The sequence below is a fragment of the Ochotona princeps genome, chromosome 23 (assembly GCF_030435755.1).
Source record: "Ochotona princeps isolate mOchPri1 chromosome 23, mOchPri1.hap1, whole genome shotgun sequence".
NCBI lineage: Eukaryota > Metazoa > Chordata > Mammalia > Lagomorpha > Ochotonidae > Ochotona > Ochotona princeps.
Genome location: NC_080854.1, coordinates 17,461,097 through 17,485,416, shown reverse-complemented (window position 1 = coordinate 17,485,416; position 24,320 = coordinate 17,461,097). Strand labels below are relative to the sequence as shown.

General features: G+C 40.3%; 1 protein-coding gene across 3 annotated transcripts; it reads right to left on the bottom strand.

Annotated features, from left to right (window-relative positions):
- Positions 1–1,222: 1,222 nt before the first annotated feature.
- Positions 1,223–22,337, bottom strand: C23H5orf34 (chromosome 23 C5orf34 homolog). Of its 3 annotated transcripts, none has more exons than XM_058680197.1 (13): positions 21,990–22,337; positions 18,165–18,391; positions 17,915–18,004; positions 16,438–17,078; positions 14,775–14,873; positions 12,743–12,866; positions 10,820–10,911; positions 9,843–9,912; positions 8,706–8,879; positions 8,216–8,310; positions 5,093–5,191; positions 2,333–2,373; positions 1,223–1,512 (listed from the first exon to the last, which is right to left on the bottom strand). In XM_058680197.1, exons 2-13 carry the CDS (start codon positions 18,357–18,359, stop codon positions 1,322–1,324), a joined length of 1,911 nt encoding a protein of 636 aa, XP_058536180.1. In that variant the 5' UTR covers positions 18,360–18,391; positions 21,990–22,337; the 3' UTR covers positions 1,223–1,321. The 3 variants fall into 3 exon arrangements, with proteins under 3 accessions (XP_058536180.1, XP_058536182.1, XP_058536183.1); XM_058680200.1 differs by lacking the exon at positions 1,223–1,512 and adding an exon at positions 1,565–1,673 and having other exon boundaries at positions 2,317–2,373; XM_058680199.1 differs by lacking the exon at positions 8,706–8,879.
- Between the last annotated feature and the right edge of the window lie 1,983 nt (positions 22,338–24,320).

Below are 24,320 nucleotides of genomic sequence, written 5' to 3'. Positions count from 1 at the left end.
ACAGTCCGACTGCACAGAAAATTACCACATTGAGAGCAAATTCCTAGACTGTTCGTACCACTTTAGTTTAAAAACTGTAGAACTTTTCTTGTCACACTGTTTTTTTAAAGAATGGGAAAGATTCAGCTTAGTAGAAAATTATAAACATTTTAACCTTCACATAATTTAAAAGCTAAGTTAAAAATTATCATTATCACTTATTTATTCAAAAGGTAAGCAGCAGGGATCTTCCATTTACTGGTTCACTTCTCAAATGGTGGCAATGTCAGGTCACGCCAGGGTGAAGCCAGGAGCCAGGAACACCATGCTGGCCTCCGAACATGGGCAGCAGGGACACAAGGACCTGAGCTGTCTCCCACTGTCCCAGGTGCACTGGCAGGAGGCTGATGGAAAGTTGAGCAGGTGTCGGGTCCAGCACTGCAGTGTGGAATCTGGGTGTTGGCAACCCATGGTACCACACTGTTCGTCAGATTTAAACCCTTGAGTGCTTTTATTCATATCAAGGATGCATTTTTCTCAATTTAAACGCAGTAACAAAATTTGTCTAATAGTCTAGAACTTATGGGAGGACCAGCAGAAATGGCATCCGGTAAACCAAAGCAGAACAGTTTCTTGTTTTCCGTGTACCAAGTCCACTGCCTACTGGCACCTGTCCACGCAGCAGCACTTCGCCAGCAGCCGACATGTCGGGCAGTAGGCATGATGACTGTAGAGTGATGTATGGAGCCCATGTTCTAGCTGTAAGATCTAGATGAACAGACTGCAAAGTAACAAGGTTGTAATAAATAGCATTTTGGTGAACTCATTTCTCCTCAAGATTTTGCTGTGTTAGTGTTTTCATATATTCAGAAACTTAGAATCTGTTTCATGAGACAGCTTAGATGACATCTAATATTTGCTCAAGTGCTGTTCAGCTTGTACTAGGACCTGGATAAAGTTTTTCACTACTGAGATCTGGTTATCTCTCAGTTCTATTAGAAAATACTTGGAGACAATAAATGGCAAATGAACTATTTTCTGGTATATTAAAAAAAAAACTAAAAGATTAATATTGATTCCTCCATTTATTAAAAAAACAGCTTGACAATTTTACATGACATTTTCTGATAAATTGGAAGTGAGAAAGCAGTTCAAAATTTCAAGCTTTTATTCCCAGTATATATATTTATGAGTTATATAAAATAGATACAAAGTTAAATATTAATTCTCATACAATCATTGTACAGAAGCTAATACATACAATTTCTTGGCTTACTAATGATTTCATACCAGTCATTTGGAATAACATCCCTAAAATTTAATACTGTAATAATTCTGTTTTTCACTTTTTAGAGTTTAATAGAAGAAAGTCAATATCCTGTAGGATTTGAGAGGTTTTTTTCAATGCTACGGATACTCTTTTTTCATGAACTTCTTCTGGTGAGGTTTCTGAAGATAACTTACAGTGATCAGAAGACTGCCTGTTTTTCTTTGTGGAGATCTGATTTAGTACACTGCTATTCTCCACTAGGACTGAGTCATTTAGTTAAGGAGTTTTTTTCTTCATGTTATACCATATAGAAACTCTTTTCACAATTCCTGGCTTTCACAGTAAGATACTACCTCTCAACTGTGAGGCAGATTTCTTGGATACACAATCCAGGCGAGACTGTAGAGTTTACCAAGGCCGCCTCCTATCAGAGAGAAAATCAGTTCCCATTTAAAGAAGGGGGAGGGAGTCGAGGACAGGACAGAGAGCCAGACTGTGCGGAGGTAAAAAACAGTTTTTGAAGGGTGGTGGTAGAAGAAAACAGAATTAAAATTTCAGTAACACGAATGGGGACTAAAAAATATGAGACAACATGATTATAAATGTGTTGATACCTGTACTTTTTAATTTAAAAAAGATATAGATTGAAAAGAATCCTGTATTCTGTTCTAGAATGACTTTATTTAACATTACAAAAAATCATAAGAACAAATTTAGATGAATGTAGTGCAAATATATAGAACAAAAAGTTTGTAAGTAAATCAGAGATAAGTACTAAAAGAAGTCAGAGATAAGTATTAAATGGTAATCATTTAGAATTATATGAATTTCTAAGCAAAAATTCTCCAAGGGGATTATAACCCTGTTTCATTATGTTTTGTCTAATTTAGGCCCAAAGAAATGTATAAATTAACAGTGTACTTTCCATAGATAAGAAATATCTTAAATTACAATTTTAAATATCTGTTGACTCAAAAAAGTTCAGTAAAACATAAGTACAGATCACTATAAAGTATAGATGTGAATTAAGCTAAGCCGTAATGGAAGAGAGTATGCAGAAAATACACCCGATTTAAAGGATACAGTTAAACCTCCGTATCTTTTCAAGTTCAGAAGCAACAGACCTGTACAAGAAAAAAAGTTCCGGTTGGTGGTATGTTTCCTATATATTCATGAAATTTTACATAAAGCAAATTTGACTTTCTGCATAAGGGTTAGAACTTTAAAAAGAACCTAAAAGAATTCTCTTATATTTGCAAACAATCAACTGGTGTTCACTGAGTGTTTTGCAAGGCAAGTGAATAAAAGTCCCTGTCTCAAGAATTGGGCACAATGGCTCATGGCAAAATCCTCACCTTGCAAGCGCCAGAATCCCAGCTGCCAGTTCATGTCCTGGCTGCTCCCCGATTATGGCCTGGGAAAGCAGTAGAGGATGGCCCAAAGCTTTGGTATCCCGCAGCTACATGGGAGACCCTAAAGAAGCTCCTGGCTTCAGATTATCTCAGCTGTGGCCACTGTGGCCATTTGGGGAGTGAAACAGCAGATGGAAGATCTCTGTGTCTCTCCTGTTATCTGTAATTCTGATCTGCTTTTTCAACAAAAATAAATCTTTTCAACAAAAATAAAGTGAGCATTCTTCTTCTTATTAGTAATATGAACTTTCCAAAAAAATTTTTACAACAAAAAACAAAACAAAACAAAAAACCTAATCAAGTGCGATGATTGAAGGCAATGGGCCTTCTATGACTTCTTAGACCAAGACCACAAAGTACTTGGGCCTCTGCTGTCCATATGGGAGACTCGAAGGGAATTACCTGCGCCGGCTTCAACCTGGTCCAGACATGGCAGTTTGTGTTCACTTGCAGAATGAACCAGGATATGGAAAAATCTTTGTCCCTCCCGCTCTCCCTGTAATTCTGCCTTCTAAATAGATAAATCTTGCAAAAAATGTTTTGTGTACTTTGCACATATAATACATTATATATATTGAACTTTTACAGAATGGATGTTTGCGACATCTCAGTTTTTACATAGTTGAATTATGTGTCAAAGCATAATAACTTAAGAAATTCCTTCTGGAGTCTATTATTCATTGATTTGTTAAGCACAGGGCACTAACATCAAACATTAGTTCTTGCCATAGTCTACAGAAAGAGATACTGGGCCACTGGAGTGGAGTAGAAAGCTGAATAAACACAGTCCAAGAGGAACCCCTTACATGTGTGTCGTCTGTTGACTCCTCAGGCTACAATGAAAGATACGAGCACTGGCATAAAAAGAAAGAGTTTAACTTGACAAGCTTCCTACAAATTCAACAAGATCACCAGAAAAGGCTGTTTCACTGTTCATAGCAGGAGATGGCCTCCACTTTACTGGCTTTCTTACAATGAACCCCAGCATACATTCATTTCTCCTTTATATTCCAGCCTGTGGACGGAGAAAGTCCTTCCATCATTTTAAGAATATGCTGTAGAGAACTTGGACAGGACTTACTCTAAAGCCTGCTGATTCTTCAACCTTAGAGAACAATTTGTTGGGCCTGGCGCAATCGCCTAGCAGCTAAAGTCCTCGCGTTGCATGTGCTGGGATCCCATACAGGTGCCAGTTCTCATCCCGGCTGCCCCGCTTCCCATCCAGCTCCCTACTTGTGGCCTGGGAAAGCAGATAGAAATCTAAGTAGCTGTTTTTAGTACAGTACTGCTCCTCTTTCAACTCTTGACAAAAACTATCACAGTGGTGCTGCCTTGGACTTTGCAGAGAGAATGGATCTGCTTTCCAATTAATTTGCCTTATCTTTCTGCTGCTCACTATTTTACTTTTCAGTACGCCTCATAGTTAATTTTTTTTGTTTGTTTTCACACAAAAAGGCTGGAATTTTACAAGCTTTGCTTGCTGAGCAATGGTGAACAGTTTTCATAGCCATGCACAATTTTCTTTTTTCCCTCAATCCCTGCCTTTTTCTTTCATTTTTTAAATTTTTTTAATTTGACACACAGAGAAACAAGGACAGAGTTCCCTTCTATTGCTTTATTCCCCAATAACTGAAACAGCCAGGGCTGGGCTAGGAGCAAGAGCCAGAATCTGGGAACACAACCCAAGCCTTTCACAGGTGGATGGCAGGATTCCAACTACTGAGGCCATCACCTGCTGCCTCCAAGGGTCTGCACTGGCAGGAAACAAACTGGGAGCTGGAGTCAGAAACTGTATTCAGATCCAAGATGGAGGTAATTTAATTCCTGCCTCTAATGCTTGCACTCCACCCCTGTACTATTTTTGGCTAGCTAACTTTTCTGCTCCCAACGAGCAGTGGCAGCAGGATGAGAGGTCTGGAGAGCAGGATCCTCACACACTGAGATATTCAGAGAGCGCCCACGGATGTGATGTGAGACAGAATTCACCCAGAGGTGGGTGATCTACTATGCTATACTAAGCTACCTCACAGCTGAGTTTAAAATTGTTCCTGGTATCCTTTTCACTTCCTGATATCCTTTTCCCACGGTATTTAGACTGTACATTCAGTGACATTAACCTTTTGAATAACCTTTCTTCCTGTCATTTGTTTTTTCCTATTTGGGAACTTAAACACCCAAACAGCATTTGCTCCATTGTCAACAGTTTAGTTCCTTTAATATTACTAAAATATAAATAATATATCTTGTCTCATAAAGTTTTCAGGGTGAATTTGTCACATAAAATAAACCCCTCATTTTCATGTGAAGTTTTCAATGCAAAGTTTCTAACTTTCAGATGAGACATAATTTGGTGAAATATGAAAATCCAGATGTCTGGTTACGTATTAGTTGGATTTCTTACACAAATTAAGTTAAAAAGAAATAAAGATACCAATTTTCTTCAAGAACGGAAGACGAAGTATGGGTGGGCAACTCTCTGGCACTAGTCTGAGTCAGTCTTCTGCACCAGGACGTTACTGCTGTCACATATCTAGGATGAACCCATTGAAAGAAATAACTGAACTTGCATTTGTTATTAAAAATCCACAAATAGAAAAAATCACTAAGATAACTTGAGAGTGAGAGATTTGCTGGGCAATTTTCAAAATTGTTTACAGTGCACATAGGAAAGGCAAGTTTTCTCCATAATTCATCAAGAATAAAATAATTTACTTACATGTGAGATTATTAAAAACTTAAAATCAAATCCAATATTTATATTTTATTTGAAGTTTTAAATCAAATGTTAATTTTCTATTTAAAAATAATTTTCATTAAGTTTATCATGAAAATGTCTACAGATAAGACTAAGGGAGCATTCACTCATTGAAATTTAAGTGACCCAGAGCCTATGGAACTGTGTTCTAAAATGAAATTTAAAAAATAGGGCCCAGCGGCATGGCCTAGCGGCTAAAGTCCTCGAGATGAAAGCCCCGGGATCCCATATGGGCACCGGTTCTAATCCCAGCAGCTCCACTTCCCATCCAGCTCCCTGCTTGTGGCCTGGGAAAGCTGTCGAGGACGGCCCAATGCATTGGGACCCTGCACCTGCGTGGGAGACCTGGAAGAGGTTCCTGGTTCCCGGCTTTGGATTGGCGTGCACCGGCCCGTTGCGGCTCACTTGGGGAGTGAATCATTGGACAGAAGATCTTCCTCTCTGTCTCTCCTCCTCTCTGTATATCTGACTTTGTAATAAAAATAAATCTTTAAAAAAAAAAATAAAAAATAAATCGCTTCTTGGCCTTTTGGCTAAGATCAAGTGTAAAAAATAAAAAATAAATGAAAAGAAATTTAAGTGAGAAAACAAGCTAATGCACCCATAAACATACTTAGGAGGCCTTTAAAAAGTTCATGGAAATGTGTGCGTGGTTTTCAAATGTTCTGTGTGGCACAAAGACTTGTATTAATTTGTGTTTGCACAGAATCTAGAAGTCCTAGGGAGCGTGAACCATGGTTTGCAAAGGGCCCTAGCACAGGAACATGAGTTCTACTCAAATTACAGCAACAACAAACAGTACATTTTAGGTGAAGAATGGTGAAATCATTGGTACTTAATAAAAAGTTTAAGACAGTGCCTCCAAGATATCAGTTGTTTACAAATAGATAAATTCTTTTTAAGGAGATAAGATGATGTTGAAGATGAAACCCACCACAGAGACCATGCATATGAATTTGCAAGGAAAATATTAATTCTGCTTCTGCCCTAATTGAAGATGAATGATAGACATTATCCACATCTCAATTTCTTTGCCTTCAAAAATTCTGGCTAAAAAACTAAACTTTCTGTGTGATGGGTAACCAAAACCATTGTATCAAGATTGGCTACCGACAAAAGATATTTTTTTGAAACAAGTGAAATTAATATTCAAAAAGCGTTTCTTTAAAGAACTGGTACCTGGGGCCCGGTGGCGTGGCCTAGCAGCTAAAGTCCTCGCCTTGAAAGCCCCGGGATCCCATATGGGCGCCAGTTCTAATCCCGGCAGCTCCACTTCCCATCCAGCTCTCTGCTTGTGGCCTGGGAAAGCAGTCGAGGACGGCCCAAGGCTTTGGGACCCTGCACCCGCATGGGAGACCTGGAAGAGGTTCCTGGTTCCCGGCATCGGATCGGCGTGCACCGGCCCGTTGCGGCTCACTTGGGGAGTGAATCATTGGATGGAAGATCTTCCTCTCTGTCTCTCCTCCTCTCAGTATATCCGGCTTTCCAATAATAAATCTTTAAAAAAAAAAAAAAAACTGGTACCTGTACAGTTGTAAAGACAAAGCATGATCAAAGCTACCAAGACATGGAGGTGATACCATCAGAATAGAAGAGGCGTGGTCAAGAGAAAGGCCACAGCAGCTGCTTTCCGGGATGTTCAACTCACTTTGCTTCTGAGCTCTCAGAATGACATGGTAGCAGCTGCTTGTTATCAAAGTGTCTTGAGAAATTATCTAAAGCTTTAGTAGACAAGCACCGGAGGAAATCTTTACCAGATAGCCCCTCCTCTATCATGATACTAATCTTACTGATTCTTCTCATTGAACAACAATAGGTTTGTCAGTTTTGGACAGCAAATCAATAAGCATCCTGATTTGGTCTCTTCTGAACCCTTCCTCCCCCCCCATAAAATCTTAAGTCTTTAAAGGATACCCATTTTTCTTCAGTTAGATATACAAAAAGGTACACTGCAGTAACATTCCAGAATCCCAGTTCCTTGTGGATGAACTAACTGGCTAATATCACTAAGGAAATGTCTTAGCTTTGATGGACCTTATGTGAGAAATAAACTTTGTATTTTTTATTTTTATCTATTAATTCCATTTCCATGAACCATTTGAAGCACTCCTGTATATACACACAAGTATTATATATAATCCACTGCATATACAAAATAAGTACTCAGGTTTAATAAAATAAATGGGCTGAAATGATTGGCTCAAACAAAAAGTAATAGCTACTATAGATACTTTTAAAGAAAAATTACTCGAAATAGCAATGCCTGCCGTAGCATTTGGACCAAAAAAAAAAGGATAAAGTCAAACAGAAAAATCAATTCAAGCAGGATTTAAAAAGCAATCTTCTATGCACATTATCAAGTAATATCACTAAAGTGTAAGATTTTCAGAAACAGAATTATTCTTTGAAATGATATACACAAGTGAAAAAGCATAAACAATTGATTTTAGAATTTTATCCATTTTAAGAATTACCATCAGCTAATTCAATTGCCTAGTTTGCAGAACTGCTTATAATTTTAGTTATTTGTGGTAGAAAACCTTATTTAAAATTGGATAAGGGATGAGTTAATTGGTTAACACAGCTGACCAAAGTGAAAGCCAGTTATGTCTAAAAGATTTCATTCCGAGCATCACTGGAATTAGTAAATGGATGTGATCAGAGCTGACGCCATCTATTTAGTTGTGCTAAATGCCAATAAAATTACAAACTTTAAAACTCACTGAAATGGCTTCATTGACATGGAAAATCTAAGTGTCAATTAAAAGTAAAACATGAGAAGAAGTTGCTTTTCAGTACCTTTCATATGGTCCAGGGTATTCAGTTTGAATTAAATGATGCTGCCCATCAGGAAACGTTAACTTACACCAACCTAATTTGAGACCTTGTTTTACCTTAAGAAGCAAGAACAAAAAGTACACTTTATCATTCTAAATCTGAATACAAAAATGTGAACAATCTCTTCTAACTGCATTATCAGTTTTAAAGATAAGCAGAGGCATCATTAGAAATTTTGATAATTAAAATGTTGTATTTTCATTGGTTATGAGTATTTAGCCACTACTTTTATGGATAAATATTAATGATCAATCTCACTATAATGACTATCTTCATAAAAATAACGATTTGTCACACCATTCTGATTTTTTCTGGGAAATCCATGAGACCAGTAAGGCATCTAGACAGATTTTATGCCTCATAAAACAAATAGAGATGGCACAGTATTTTCTCTATTCTGCTTTCAGAAAAATAACCAGTAAAAGTAAATCTAAGTCTAAAGAATACACACCTGTTCATTTTCATCATCAGAAGAGCTCAAGTTCCAACTTAGGGTTAGAGTAACACCATCTAAGAAGATGGCGTGTACTTTGTCATCAGAGTAGGCAAGAAATCTTCCCACGTTAGGAATGAGTGATTCTTTCAAAAGGAAAGGCAGGATGCTGCTATCATTCATCCCAGGTACCTAAGCTCAAGGCGATAAAAATAGCAGATATACAAGTGCTATATGTCAATCAACAATCTAATAGTAATTAAAAAATTAAAAAATATGAAATATGAATTATCCACTGAGAAATTCAAAATAAAAATTAACTCTGAGGTAACTTCAGGGTCTTATTCAGAAGTTGAACATTATAGAATTTTTATATGTTTTAATTTTTCCAGAAGATACTGAAAACAATCTATTTACAAGCATATGAAGCCCTAATATTATTGCGAAGTCACTGTTCTGAACTTCACATAGACAGAAATTAGTTCAGAGGTTTGCATTTAAATCAATGTAGATACAGCAGAAATCACAGTCTGAGAATCACTTCCTCCAAATTATTAAAGAATTTAGTTTTTTTTTAAGACTTATTTATTTTTATTACAAAGTCAGATATACAGAGAGGAGAGACAGAGAGGAAGATCTTCCATCTGATGTTTCACTCCCCAAGTGACCGCAACGGCTGGTGCTGTGCCGATCCAAAGCCGGGAACCAGGAACCTCTTCCAGGTCTCCCACGCGGGTGCAGGGAGCTGGATGGGAAGCGGAGCTGCCGGGATTAGAACCGGCACCCATATGGGATCCTGGGGCGTTCAAGGCGAGGACTTTAGCTCTAGGCCACGCCGCCGGGCCCCCCAAAATTTAGTTTTACACTTGTGAAAATACGGATTACTCTAAGGGTTTATAACTGACCATTTTTACACAAAACCCAGTGAATTCCTGGCCCTTCTTCCATCAGAAAAAAAACTATACACAATAAGGTATAAATATAAAAGCCTGATTTTTCAGTATTTGTTTATTAGGTGGGTATTTTTCTGAAAAAAATATTGATATTGCAAATAATTTCTTATAGGACTTAGATGAAGGAAGGTTTAACTCAGAAATATGGAAATAAACAGGGAAACAAAAATTTCTTGCTTCTGAAATAATTTTCAAAACATACCATTTTCCAGCAGCATAGGTGATAGTTATGGCTTAAAGAAAGCCTCATCCTGGCACAGTGCTGAAGAATTCTGTAAACATGAAAAACACGTAAGCATTTGGAAATACTATTTCCCACTCTCAGTGTCTTAGAACATTTTAGATGGTCACTAAGTTGCTCACTTCCACCAGCTGCATGGAAAACTCTCCTTGCAGACAACATTAAGTTTCCTGAAAGGAACTACTGTTTCCTTGGAGCTTCTCAGCTAGCTGAGGTCTCACTCCTTTTTTAGGATACAAAAGATCCATGGCCAGGAAACTTGGTGGAGATGTGATTCAACCATGTCTATAACATCCAGCTACAGATTCTCCTTCAAACCTGTTTCAGAACTTTATTTATAAACTTATAAAAATATACAATTTAATTCAACAATCTACTTTCATTATTCTGGGTGCCACAGACGAAGAACATTTTAAAAACATAGAAACCAAAGAACCAAAATAGAGCATTTCTTTATTACAATCTCAGAAATCTTGATTGTCCTGAGTATGCTCAAGTTGTACAAAAACTTCAAATATGCCATCAGATTTCCAAATTGACTCCAAGAAACAATAAAGATGTCACATGTACCCGGAGAAGGTATTTATTTTTCTCAGAACTTAAACATGGATGCTTTTCTATGTTTAAAATTTAAAACAAAATGTATTTATCTGAGGTGGAAAGACAGAGGCACAGAGAAGTTCTGGTTCACTTTCCAACGACCAGCATCGGCCACACGGGGCTGGACTCCACCTGCCCCAGGTGCACAGCAAGTCCACAATTACTTGAACCTTCTCTGCCGCCTTCCAGAGTCCTGCTGCAGGTACAGCCACTGGCGTCTCAAGCTACAGCTGGACGTCAAATCTAGGAACTGTGGTGTCTTAATTTTTAAACACAAGAAAATGTGTCCAGGTTTCCGAACATACAACACTTGTTTTAACTGAATGTAAAGAAATTACCTGGTGGCCTGGTTAATTAGAGAAGACACAGAGAACAGACTTCCTGGTCGATCTGGAGGTAAGTTATTCACTGAGTAAGTTTTCTCTTCTCTCTGAAAATTATTTCAAAATGAAAAATCTTACTAGTAATAAACATCGGCACTTATTACTTAGTAATTATTTTCTTGAAATATGTATTTACATAGTGATAAGCAGTTTTTTAAAAAAACAATCTAAAACTCATAAAAAGTTATATTGTTTCCCATTTTCCCATTATACATTAAAGTTATATTCTAGTAGCCTATAACTTACCATCCAATTTAAATCTTGTCTATACCTAGATTAACATGATAACACATTAGCAGGGAATTTATCAAATAAGTGCCCTTTTCCCCTGATACAAAATGGCTTATATAAATTTTAAAAATTGTTGTGATTAAATAAATCTATCTTGATATATTAATAAAGAACTATCACTATAGTTTGTGGAAGTTCTTGGAATTTGGCCAAGATTCTTAGAATTTTAAAATGTTACTTTATTATCCCCTCTGATTTTTCTTTTCTCAGACTTGTGTTTCCAAAGGCATGTTTTTCAGGCTTCTCTTCTGCCTTTGGGATTATTTTTAGGTAATCCCAACAGGGTCGACATAAATATAACAGAAACATTTATGGAGCAGATTATTTTCTACACAGGAGTATAGCTCATACCTAACAGGGGAAAAGATAGGCAGGTGTGAATTCAAACCACAGGGAGGCCTCTTACTACCCAGAAGGCCAGGGTGGATTATATGACTTTTCTAACTTTCAGGGCCTTCAATCCATGAAATGGGGACAATGCCTACCAGTATCCTAAGGATTAATGATATTAACACATAGCTCTCTCATTCTGTCTCTCTGCTTCTCAAACACATTTTAAAAAGACAGTAGTGCAAGCTGAGCAGTCTACTACAGTTTAAACCCAACAACTCTGAAATATTACTAAGACAATCCACTCTGTATAAAGAATACATTTGTTTCATACCATTCTGAAAAACAAAGCAGTGTGATGATTTAGTGATCACTACAAATAGGTAGATGTCAGAGGTTAGATTGGGAATAAGCAAATTAAAACTCATTAACAAAATATCCACATTATATTATAGCCTAGTAAATTTATTATCTATTTCACTATTTTCAGTAACAAAATAATTTTAACCACTGTCAAGCAAGTGACAAGAAACTTAAAATTTAAGTGGTTAATAATGACCAGGTATCCCATCCCCCAGGAACAAGAAGAATAGCAACTTTGGAAACAATGAATTCACCCAATTTTCCCTAAACCTTATCCTTCCCACCCCGATCAACCATGTAATCATTATTTTAAAAAAAATTTTTTTTAAGATTTATTCATTTTTATTACAGCAAGATATACACAGAGGAGGAGAGACAGAGAGGAAGATCTTCTGTCCAATGATTCACTCCCCAAGTGAGCCGCAACGGGCCGGTGCACGCCGATCCGATGCCGGGAACCTGGAACCTCTTCCGGGTCTTCCACGCAGGTGCAGGGTCCCAATGCATTGGGCCGTCCTTGACTGCTTTCCCAGGCCACAAGCAGGGAGCTGGATGGGAAGTGGAGCTGCCAGGATTAGAACCGGCGTCCATATGGGAAACCGGGCGTTCAAGGCGAGGACTTTAGCCCGCTAGGCCACGCTGCCGGGCCCTAAAAAAATGTTTTTAAAGTACACTTCATATTGGGAAAACCATAGCTTTTATGTAAATATTAAAGAACATTTGTAAAAATTAAAAAAAAGAATGACCAGGTATCAATGCAGGCAGTAAGACTGTATTAATTTTCTAGACTGGGGAATAGGAACCTGTTACATAAAAGACCAAATACTCCACATACACATGGATTTAGAAAGAGGTATGTAATAGGATTCTTGTGGAGATCCCATTGTTGCCTACCTCCTCTGCTCCTTTGTGACTGCAGTAATACGTATAATAGCTCCCAAAATAAGTTCCCTCTGATTTGAAAATAGATCCGTCTCCAGGATAAATCTCTATTGAGTTCCCATTTTTATGGGTAAGTCTAAGGAAAAGAATTATTAAAGCATTTTTTCTCCTGTGATCAAATAAACCAAGAAGTCAGCCATAAAAAAAAAAAAACAGCAAATCAAGAGTCTTTTTGTTTAAACAGAAATGCAAGCCATATTTTGAACCAGTGGCTAAGAGATTCTGGAATTCAGCCATCTTATCATCCACTTTGTGTCCTCACTAGTAGTCACCAAAGCAACATCTATCTATTGCATAGGATTTGTTAAACACTACATTTCTAGAACAGGAAAATAAGAATATTTTGTAAAAATGAGATTAGAGTCCATAATATGACAAATGAGTTTGGCCATTTGTATAAGAAACCATTCTTTTTCTTTAAAGAGATTTATTTATTTGTTTATTTATTTGAAAGGCAGAATGACGAAGAGAGAGAAGAGATTTTCCATCTTCTGGTTCATTCTGCAAATGACTATAATGGCCAACGTTGGGCAAAGTCAAAGCCAGAAGCCTGAACTCCATCCTGGTCCTCTGTGAGAGTGGAAAGGCCCTATATACTTGAGCCATCTTCTACTGCTTTCCAAGGCATGTTGGGGGCGCTAGATTGGAAGTAGAGTAACCAGGCCTGAAACCAGAGCTCAGATACGAGACGCTGATGTTAGACATGACAGCGTAACCTGCTATTACACAAGTGTCACCCAAGCAATCATTCATAGGAGAAAGTGACTGACCTGAACAGCCAGGTACAATGAAGGCACTGCATATATACCACATAAAAACATAAGCCAGGGAGTCGGCATTTAGCCTAGCAGTTAGGAAGCCAGCTAGCCTTTCAGCCTAGGTTAAGCCACTGCCCACAAGGCTGACATCCCCTACAGGCACTGGTTCAGGTCCCAGTCACTCCATTTCTGATCTAGCATCTCTTCTGATGCACCTGGGAAGGCAGTGGATGATGGCTCAAGTGCTTGGGACTCTGCCACACACATGGAGTCCAAGATGAGGCTCCTGAATTTGGTCTGCCAAAATCAGACCCAGCCACCATGGCCATTTTTCTCTGTAACTCTTCCAAACAAGTAAAAATCAATTTAAAAAAATGCCACCTGGACTACTCATATCCAATATCAGAGTGCCTGTGATTACATCTTGGTTCCACTCCCAATTCTAGCTTCCTGCTAATGTAAATCCTGGAAGTCATGTTTACAGCTCAAGCAGGTGGTCCCCTGCCACTAAGCAGAAGACCTGAAAGGAGTTCCCAGCTTCCAGATTCAGGTGGCCCAGCTCCCACTGTTTCAGCTTTTTTGGAGAGTGACCCAGCACACCTTAGTTCTCTGTATCTTTGTTTTCTCTGCCTCTCAAATAAAGATAAATAAAAACTTCAAGTTAATTTTATTGCAACATACATGAAGACTGTATCATCAGAAGTGGTGAGGCTTCATACAGGGAAAGCTCACCCCCGGCCTCAGCACAAAGTCATCAGTGCTGTTCCGGTACTATCCTTGAAAGAGAAACTTGGCATCTGCCCAGCACTAGAAACTCTTGGGTTGTGAGGTACAATTAACTTCACCAAAGTGCTAAATGGAGGGTGCCAACTATCAACAAATAATTGCCACACAATAAAAGCTGAAATCTCCCTTTAGCTCTGCTCAACTTTAACTCAGACTATTTAATTCAAATGTTTTGAAGGAGTATCCTAAATAACTGATATAAATATCATTTGCATTAACAAAATTGACCTCTTATAGGCTTTGGAGCTGACACTGAAGTCTTGTAACTATAGGGTTAATGTGAGTCACAAGACCAATTTACTAATAAAATTAGTCTTGAGACCTGTAAAACTCAAACACAGGAGCATAACCCCCTCCTACAACACTGTGTCCTCTTTTTATGGAAAGTCTGCAAGGCCAGGTTCATGTCCTTGCTACCCGTTCCAACCCACATGCCTTACCTATATGTAACACCCCTGCACCAAAACACCTTTACTGGTTCAGGATAGGAATATTCTTCATCAAATTCACTCTGCAAAATTGAGTCACCAAAATTCCACCTGTGAGGGTTAATATACAAGCTCTTAGTTCTAGTTTCCCCACAAAATTACCTTTAAAAGTCAATATAACAGTGCTACTTGTAACAAGACTTATTTATTGTTTAACTCTTTAGACCAAATAACAATATAAAAGCATATTACAATTTAAAATACTTACTAAAACGCCTCTGAGGGCACCAGGCACTACTGTATTCTGGGGACGTAACAACCCCAGCCCCTCTCCCCCACCCAGCAGGTAAAGAAAAGCAGACATGGTCTCTGCCCTCGATAGAGATTCCTACACAGCAGGAAAGCTAAATAGCAAACATTTGTGATTTGTAAAGAAAAGGAAAGACTGGATGTTATGGGATGTACATGGACCTAACTTGCCTAAGACCTTCAAGAAAATGACCCTTAAGAAGAGAAGTTTCAGCAGAAATCTAGCAATGAGTACAAGTTAGTCAACTGAAGAGATGTAGGGCGTATGCACCTGACAGAAACCACAGGCTCGATGGTGAAGGCTTCAGCCAGCACTCTAGGCAGGAAATGAAGGTTGTTAAGGGTAGAGAGTGGTGAGTGACTAATACAGGAAGATACCAGACCAAGGAAGACCTGGTAAGCCAAGGATAATGGACTTCAATCTAAAGCCGGGGTAAGTTACTGAAAAGCATTAGCGGAGAAATAGGACATCTCTTTTTATTAAGTATATAATGCCAATTTTCCACTGTTAACCAGCTAATCATAGCAAGGCTGCCAATCACTTTCAGAGAATCCTTGGATTCAGTTCCTGATTCTCTATGAATTAGGTGTGCAACTTTAGTTATTTAACATTTCCCCAGTTCTCAACAAAACACAAGCAACAGGACTTACCTCATGAGATTACCAAGAGAATTAAATAGGTAAAACACAACAGCATCTGGCAATACAAGCACTTTGGGTGCAAGCTATTATCTTTATTACTTGTTTTTTATATACCGTTCAATTGACAAATCTCTATCTATTAAGCTACTCATGTCTTAGTGGAGGTAAAGTTTATTCATTGCCAGAGAGAAGCTGCTCCATGCATACCCCTTTTGCAAATGGACATGTTTATAATCAGGTAACCAAAGTCAGGGTAGCCAGCATTATAGCCTGTTGAGATCATGTTCCAGGAGGCAAGGTCATGGCCTCCAGCCAGCAGGTGCTCCTCTGGGCCGGCTCCTGCAGAGCCCTGCCAGAATTCCTGACCCATTACTTAACCACCTTCTAAATACGCCCTTCACTAGACTACACTGCCAGAAAGCAGGGACCAAGTCCTCACAGCAGTCACGATGCTCAACAAAGTAGCTAGGGTCAAGACAGCCTTCCTGAACATCCCACGCCTGAATACGGAGTAAAAAATAGAAAACACATTTGCTGGGGGAAATCATTTACTACATAAGTAATACTTATGATGTTACTATCTAAATGTAAAGTCTTGGGATCAATTAAACAAACTGTCCTTATGAACGGTTTCCAAATCTCTCAGATTTAGAAAGGAAATTATCCTTAGTTAGAGAATGGTGTTGGCGAAAGCTCTGTGACTACTAATGTGTTCTTCCTTTACCTGTGCAGATGTGGCACAGGACAGCTAAGTGCCACTGCCTTGGGAAGAATAGAAATCTCTTTTTCTCCTTCCTTGGAAACATCAGATGGTACAATTTCAGTCTCAGTGAAATCTGCCTCATTATTAGACATTTTGCTCACTTTATGATGAAAGCGCAGTGCTAAAGACAGAGGGTATTTCCATTCCTCTGGGCAGGCGGCCACAGACCAGCACTGCTTTACCCATGTGTAGGTGTACTTGTGTTTGGTGCCGGGGGGAGACAGTTCCTCCTGGCCTTCGCTTCTACAGCCTGTCTCCTCGGGAGGTTCTCGGCACTGCATGAGCTGCCAATAAAGTTCATTTTCTTTATTCTTCAGTTTCTGTCCTGATGGACTTCTGTATGCACAGATTTTGCCAGCTTTTCCAATTAGCTTGTCTTCGGAGGCTTGATTATTTCTTTCCAACAGTGCTGCAGATGAGGCTGGCTTCTGGCTAACTTTGCACAAGAAATGCACTGTGAACTCATGCTGGGATCTGGGCAGGCAAAGAGCTGCGTGACCATCAATAGAAGTGATCTTCACAGCACCACTCTCCAGACAGATCAGGCCATCATCGGAATCAAGATGGGGCCACCTGACTTCTGAGAAGTCAATGAGGACACGCTGAATTGAGGGGGTGAAAAGAGATAGTGAATGTCCAATATTTTCTTATGTTTTGTGCTGAAGTTTTAGGTTTGAGTTCTAGCTCCTTCACTTCCCACTCAGCTCCCTGTTAACATGCACCCCAGGAGGCATCAGACGACGGCTCAAGTACTTAGGTCCCTGCCAATCACATCAGAGACTAGAATTCAAGAGTCTGTCTCCTGGTTCTAGCCAGCACTAGCTGTTGCAAGGATTCTGCGAGTCTACCAGTGGATGGGGGTACTTTCTCACTCTGCCTCTCAAATAAACAAATTTTTTTTCACTGACAGGTAAACTTTCTATGACACAGTTTCCACAATTATATAAAAAAAACCCCAGATATACCTATTCTGATTGGCTGGATATTCATTTTGATCAGCAGGCACCCATGCCATACTGATGTTATTAAAGGTCTTTAATATTATTCCTAGGTCTTGGCATATAGAAAATCCTCAATAAATTACAGATATTATTCCTAAAATTCAAATAATATGCAAAAGAATAAAACTTTCATGCCCTGTCCCACTCTGAATGATAATATGTAAGTTACTAAAAATGGTCACAAAATTCCTCATGTTTCTGAGAATGAAAAAGTCTCCAATGTGAAAAATCTGATTAGAATTCCTGGGTACAAAGAAAATGGCACTACGAACTTCAACTTTTGTAACTTACATGTTCCCACACCCTGGGAATTGTATAGACCCAATATAGCAACATGTCTATCCCCAAATGTCCTGGAGGGGGGCAAAAGCCTAAATAGTAAACTACCCATTTCTCATTACAAATATTACTTATAAAAATGAGACTTAAAATATTACCTTTTTTCTTTCTGATGGTATGAGGTTCTCAGATAAAAAAAGGCAAGTAGCAGAAGAGTTTCGAAACTCTAAGGCTCGCTGCAGTTGCTCCTATATAAGGAAATACAAAGCATAGTCCTTAAAATAGGGAATGATTTGAAAGTCTGTTTGTATGACAGTAATCCAGAATGCTAACTTTTTAAATATTCTGGGCCACCTTGGCAATATTTTGATATTCAAAAGAGTACAGTTTGGTGACACTCATACTTACTCGGTATGTGCTAATAACAAAGTGCGTTCTTTGACGAATTCTTTGTGGTTGCTCTAAAGGATGTGCTGAAACAGGAGGTGGCTTTTCAAACAAAAATTCAGAGCCACAGGGAGAAAGCTGCAATCTGGAACCATCTACATACTGTACTTGCACTGAGTCATCTTCATAAAGTATCATTTGCACTTCAGTTGTCATTGTTGTAACAGGATTGTTTTCCAAGAGGAAGACTGAAGGGAATTAAGAAATTTAGTAGCACAAAAAGTTCTCTTTATGTGACAAAAGTTCAGTCAAATATAAAAATATTTATTTTCTGGGCCCAGCGTGGTAGCCTAGTGGCTAAAGTCCTCACCTTGAATGTACTAGGATCCCATATGGGTGCCAGATCTAATCCCAGTGGCCCTGCTTCCTGTCCAGCTCCCTGCTTGTGGCCTGGGAAATCAGTAGAGGACGGCCCAAAGCCTTGGGGCCCTGCACCTGTATGGCAGAAGCTCCTTTGCTTTGGATCAGCTTAGCTCTGGCCACTGCAGCCACTTGGGGAGTGAATCTTCCTCTCTGTCTCTCCACCTCTCTATATATCTGCCTTTCTAATAAAAAATAAATAAATCTTAAAAATATATATATTTTTCTTCTAACAACAGAAGGAAAACAAACTTCCAGTTCATTTACTACTATTGTTAGAGGAAAAGTGATCCTGGTTCCAATGCCTACATGGTCTGAATTTAATATTCTTAGCAGAATGCCTGAATTAACCCCTAGCTCTTGACCTCAATAACATAACCTAGATGGAGAAGACGGTCAGTTCAGAAAGTGCTAACTAGCTTTAGAATTTTAGTATTACTTCTCCTAATATGATTTCTCTATACCATGTCCTCAGGATCTCATGACAAGCAAATTCCACTGTTGCACTAAGAATGCATGCTGAGGGTAGACCAAAGGCACCTACAAGGCAACAGGGAAAAGAAGCCTGCAAAAGAAATGCCAACACCTGGAGGCTTGTCCCTGCTCTGGTAAGGAGCCAGCTCCGTAGCACACCTGAGAGGTAGGACAACTGATCAGATCTACGGGAAGGTAACTGTTCAAGGAAGCCTGGTCAGTGTGGAACCAGGGCTAGTAGCAATCCGGTAGGGAGGGCTTCGGGAGCAGTTGATATGGAAATGAAAGGCCAGAAACTCCCTAGTCTTCAGGTTTGGATAGCTGATCAAAGAGAAGTGCTTCCTCTCACAGGCAGAGGTGTGGGCACTCCCAGAGTTTTCAATTCCTCGAACCTTCCACGCAACTGCCTACAGAATCCTGTCTTTAAAGTCTGATGCTGTTAATAAACTTCAGCTATTGACCGTCAATCAGTAGTCCACGTGGATTATTATTTTTTAAAGATTTATTTGTACTTTTATTAGAAAGGCACATATACAGCCGTCCTTGACTGCTTTCCCAGGCCACAAGCAGGGAGCTGGATGGGAAGTGGGGCCGCCAGTATTAGAACCAGTGCCCATATGGGATCCCAGCGCGTTCAGGATGAGGACTTTAACTGCTACGCTATTACGCCGGGCCTCCACGTGTATTGTTATTGGCTCTGTGCACCAAGTCCATTGCTGTCAGACACAGCACACTGGCAAGTTCATCCTCCTGTGCTGTGATTTATCCTCCTCTTACTGAAGTCAATTTCCTCTTCTTGATCTCTCAAGTGACTCTGTCTTTACCTAAACTCTGTGAGGTGAGGCAAAAGGGAAGCCAGAATCAAGGTTCATTCAGTGGCCATTTACCCTTGGGTTACTTGTCTCCCCACTTGTAAAATGGGAGCAGTAACTTGATTGTGTGAGAATTAAAGAAGACATACTCAGCACAGCACTGCAAATGTGACCTTGCAGGAGCTCCGCATAGCTTATGAAATGCTTGGATTCCTTTACAATGCCAAGTGCATTCCCTCTACATTATCCTTGTCACATAATGTAATTCAGATGAATTGAGTCTCAACTGTCAGAAAAAAAGTAACTTTTCATAGTTAGTACTGTCTCTAGTTTACCCTGTTTCCTGCCAACAGATCTCTCAGGTTTAGTAGTCAGTCACTACACACTTTCTGTATCGACCATTAGCTGTCTCCCACTGACACTGTTTAGCAATGGGCACCGGTGCTTTGCTACACCCGATGACTTGCCATGACAGCGTGTTCCATCGTCCCTTGTACCCCACTGCACACCCCCCACTCCACCCTCCGGCCAGACTGGGCTGCAGTGGTCTCCCTCTCTGTTTATTTTCACTTCTGCTTTGAGTATAAACATTGTTTCTTCATCAGTCCCTGAAATCAAGGATTCTTTAAGACCTAGCCATGTTCTCCATTTCATTTCTTCTTTCTCTAAGCTCTTGTCACCGAAGCCTCATTTTTGCTTTTTTTTTTAAATCTTACTCCCTTTTATTTACTGAGAAATCAGCTTTATGTGACATACTCTATAATACTTTATGGCCTATTTCCGAATATAAATAAATATTTGAACATATGGACTCTCCACAGGAGACTAAATAGCCCTTTAATTTCTGTCTCTAGAGAACTTGTAAATCCACTTGACCTCTAACATTTTCAGCTAGCTGCCTGCTAAACTTCTCCCCGTGTCCTGGTCCCACAGTTAAATAAAACTCAGCCTCTCCCACCAAAAGCAGACTTCAGTAACATCCCTTAATTTTACTTTCACTCTTGCTTCCTGGATTCCTGTCTACAAACAACAACCAAAGGAATTTAAATAAATAAACAAATAAATAACAATCAAATCTATTCTCCTTTGGCTTAAACCCCAGGAATAGTTTCCACTTGCATTGAAAATCTAAACAACTACCATTTACCAAGGTCATGTGATCTGGTGCTACTTACCTCGCTAAATTTTGTCTTCTTTCAACCTTCTAAAAAGGCCTTTGTGGCGTGTCAGTAATTTAACCCAATCCTTTCCAGCTCAGGGTCTTTGCACTGCTTTTCCTGCCTGGCTTGGCCTTCTGACCCATCAGGAGAGTGGCGCTTGGCCTTTGCACAACTGAAGCCCTAACTTGACCCACTAAAAGTTGCTCCCAGCCATCTCCCAGTCATCTTTTTCCTACCTCATTGGTTTTGTTTGTTTGTTTGTTTGTTTGTTTTTCTCCTCACTGAATCTGCTAACACAAGACAGGTATCGTTGACTTCCTTGCTTCCTCTTTTCTCAGGATGATGTAAACTCAATCACAGCTGGGAGCATGTCTGCTTTACTCAACTGTGCCTCTAGTTCTAACACACATGAGGCAAACGAAAGGACACCAGGACGTCCACTAAATAATGAACATTTCAGATTCTGGGTCCTTTTGAACTTGCAATTAACTTATTGACATTTCAAGGTGAAGACCCGGTATTAGCAATATGTTCTCAGTCTGTTTTCTTTCACACCGCTGTAACAAGTCCTGACTCTTAAAGTTGGTTCTGCTCTGCTCACTTCCTGTCTAAAACCTTCTCCCTGTAATCCGCCTTTAGTCCTGTGGTCATCTGTAACTGCACAAGGCAGGCCACACCTGTAATCTGTAATCTATCCTGTTGAGGTACTTACCAAATGTCAACAAACTCAGGCTATCTTGGCCCCTCACGCGTAAGACCACGCACGGACACACTGGATGTGTCTATCTTCGGCCGCTGTACCAGCTATCCCGAGGGACGACTGCACTCTAGACTTCAGGCACACACAACAAAGCTTAACGTCTGGAGTTCCCAAAGGACTCACGATGCGGCGCCAGCCCACATTCCCAGCTTTGTGACTTCGACATTTATACAAGAATCCCACTTCAAAGGAAACGGCCGCCAAACCCCCACGCACTCACTCAGCGGTTCTGAGCCGACACGTTGGCCGCTCAGCGGCTCCTAAGCTTTCAATGGCCAAAGTGGTTAAGTCATTGGGTCTGCACCTCAGGTGTCTCCGGGGACGCTTCCAGAATCTGACAACAGGCCGGCAGAAAGTAACGGCAGAGGGGCTTCATGGGCGACGGAAAACCATCGGCGCCGTGGACGAGCGTGGCCACAGGGAGCGTGCGCTGAGACAGACGCCCACTGGGTCAGGGCTGCGGAAAAGCGCCGGTGGCGAGCCAGCAGGGCGGCCAGGCCAGCAGGGAGGCCAGGTCAGCACAGCCGCCTGGCAAGCCGCCTTTCAAACCTCCCCGCGCCTCTGAGGGCGCCGGAAGCGGGGGAGCAGCAGAGCGGAAGTACGCCGCTGGCCCCGCCCCCGAGGCGGGGCCCGAGCCTGCGCGGTGGGAGCTGGCTCTCCCACTGCCCGAGAGGTAACCTGGAATGTAGCTTTCAGTGCAGTGATGTTTATTTAAATAATCTAAATAACTCAGTTTAGCGTTTAAAAAAAAATTACTTGGCCAAAAGCAAGACCTTCTCATTTCCTACTTTAGTATCAGGAAATGTCCTCCCGCTGTATGTGTACTCCTAACCCCTCTCCAAATAGCAGTAGACACGTTGGCTCTTAGACGGCTGCCATTGAGCAGTACTTAGTGCACGCTGATAAAGCAGCCGAGCGGTCCACTGCCTCAGCGGGACTGAAAGTTAGCCATTGGATCAAAGTTGTGGTGTTAAGTGTCCTTGAGATGGAAATACAGAGGCCCTAGCGTGACTGGGGCTTAGGAAACACCTCCACTGGAACGGCAGCAAGGCGCCGAGGCCCAAGGGAAGGATGTTTCCCCAACAGCTGAGGCATGAGGAGCGAGGAGGGAAGTCTGGGAGAAGAAGCCTGCAATGGCTAGTCCCACTTCATGGATTTATGATTTAGAGACTTCAAAACATTTTCTGGTACCAGATGAGAGATATTTCTATAACCAAGTTGTTTTTCAATAGTTCTATTGAGGTATAATTATTATAGAGGCTTTATGAGAAGGTGGGAGCATCAAAAGATGGGCCACAAGCCTAATATGCAAGTGGATTGCAATCTTATGTTAAGGGTTAATACTCTCAGAAAACCAATTTCATGGATGTGTTAAGTCTGTACTATTCAGTACTAGCTTAGGTCCTACCCATCCCTTCCTTTTCCTTTTCCACTGAAAACTTTACATATAAAATTCTACTACAGAGTTTTGTGACACTATCTTGCATTTTACAAAGACTTGGAACTGTTGAGTAAGGAAGGGACTAGGGACTATCTATTGGGTGCAAAAGTAGATGTGGAAAAACAGGAGAATGGCACTACTCAGAACCTGTGGAGAAAGAAAGCACAGCTTAATAAAAGTTGAGGGGTGTGATTCAATCTGAGGCTTTAAGAGAGGCAGGAATCAAAAACACTGCCAGGATTTCTGGCTGGAGTGAGTCAGTGGCAATACCATCAATGAGAGGGAGACAGAGATAGCAAGGATTACTCTAAGTTCAGCTGGTGGAAATGGCAAGTTCAAAAAACTCTGCTATCACAAAAAAAGGCGAGGAGGGCAAGGGTGGGAGAGGAGAAAGCACTGTCTGTGTTAAAGACTGAGCAACTTGGATATCTCCAGTAACGCACAGGTAGGTTTGAGGCCATCTTTGATCAGCAGTCATCACACAAGCTGGGGGCCGTAACATTTTTATAGCTGCTGCAGGACCTTAGAACAAAATATTTCCTGTTGACTTTGCAGCTGGCTCTGGCTGTCCTTCCAGCCAAAATTGCAAAGCAGGTGTTTTGTCCATTTAAGCCAAATTTCAGTCATAAACAGGTTTTGACTATTGTCAAGTATTCTCTCAAGTGATTTAAAACAAAAAACAAAAAGCTTGTACAACATAACCCATACTCATCTGCCCTTCCTGTAGTTTAAGACTTCATGAAATACCTTCTAGGATTACCCTTTCCTTCTGACAGGCAACCTGCAGTGTCTCAGATCACTCCCCAGTCCGATCAAAGCCCAAATCCTGCAACAGGTTCTGAGAACTTCAGATACACCCTGCTTTGTCCAAGGTCTATGTTCTTCTCACTGTAACAAATCCAACATGTTCTCGTAAAAGTGTGTTCCTAGCAGTTTTTGGCTGGAGGGCACAGACATCATCAAGACAGTGGGTGGCTATGACTGCCAGGTTAAAACCTGCATTTTTTGCTTTCTTGCCAGAACAAAAGACTGACATTTCTGGGCACCACTGTGTATCAGCTCAAGGGAGGCCTGTACTAAAAATCCTTAAAGCTGTTTCATTCAAGTTTC

What these genes read in the sequence shown, in the direction of transcription:
- C23H5orf34 (XM_058680197.1), bottom strand. Translation starts at nt 18,359, where the DNA reads ATGACAACTGAAGTGCAAATGATACTTTATGAAGATGACTCAGTGCAA. An exon ending in CCTGTGCCACATCTGCACAG is followed by an intron (nt 14,874 to 16,437) that starts GTAAAGGAAGAA and finishes TAACCCTCACAG; the next exon opens with GTGGAATTTTGGTGACTCAA. An exon ending in CTGATGATGAAAATGAACAG is followed by an intron (nt 8,311 to 8,705) that starts GTGTGTATTCTT and finishes TTGCTTCTTAAG; the next exon opens with GTAAAACAAGGTCTCAAATT.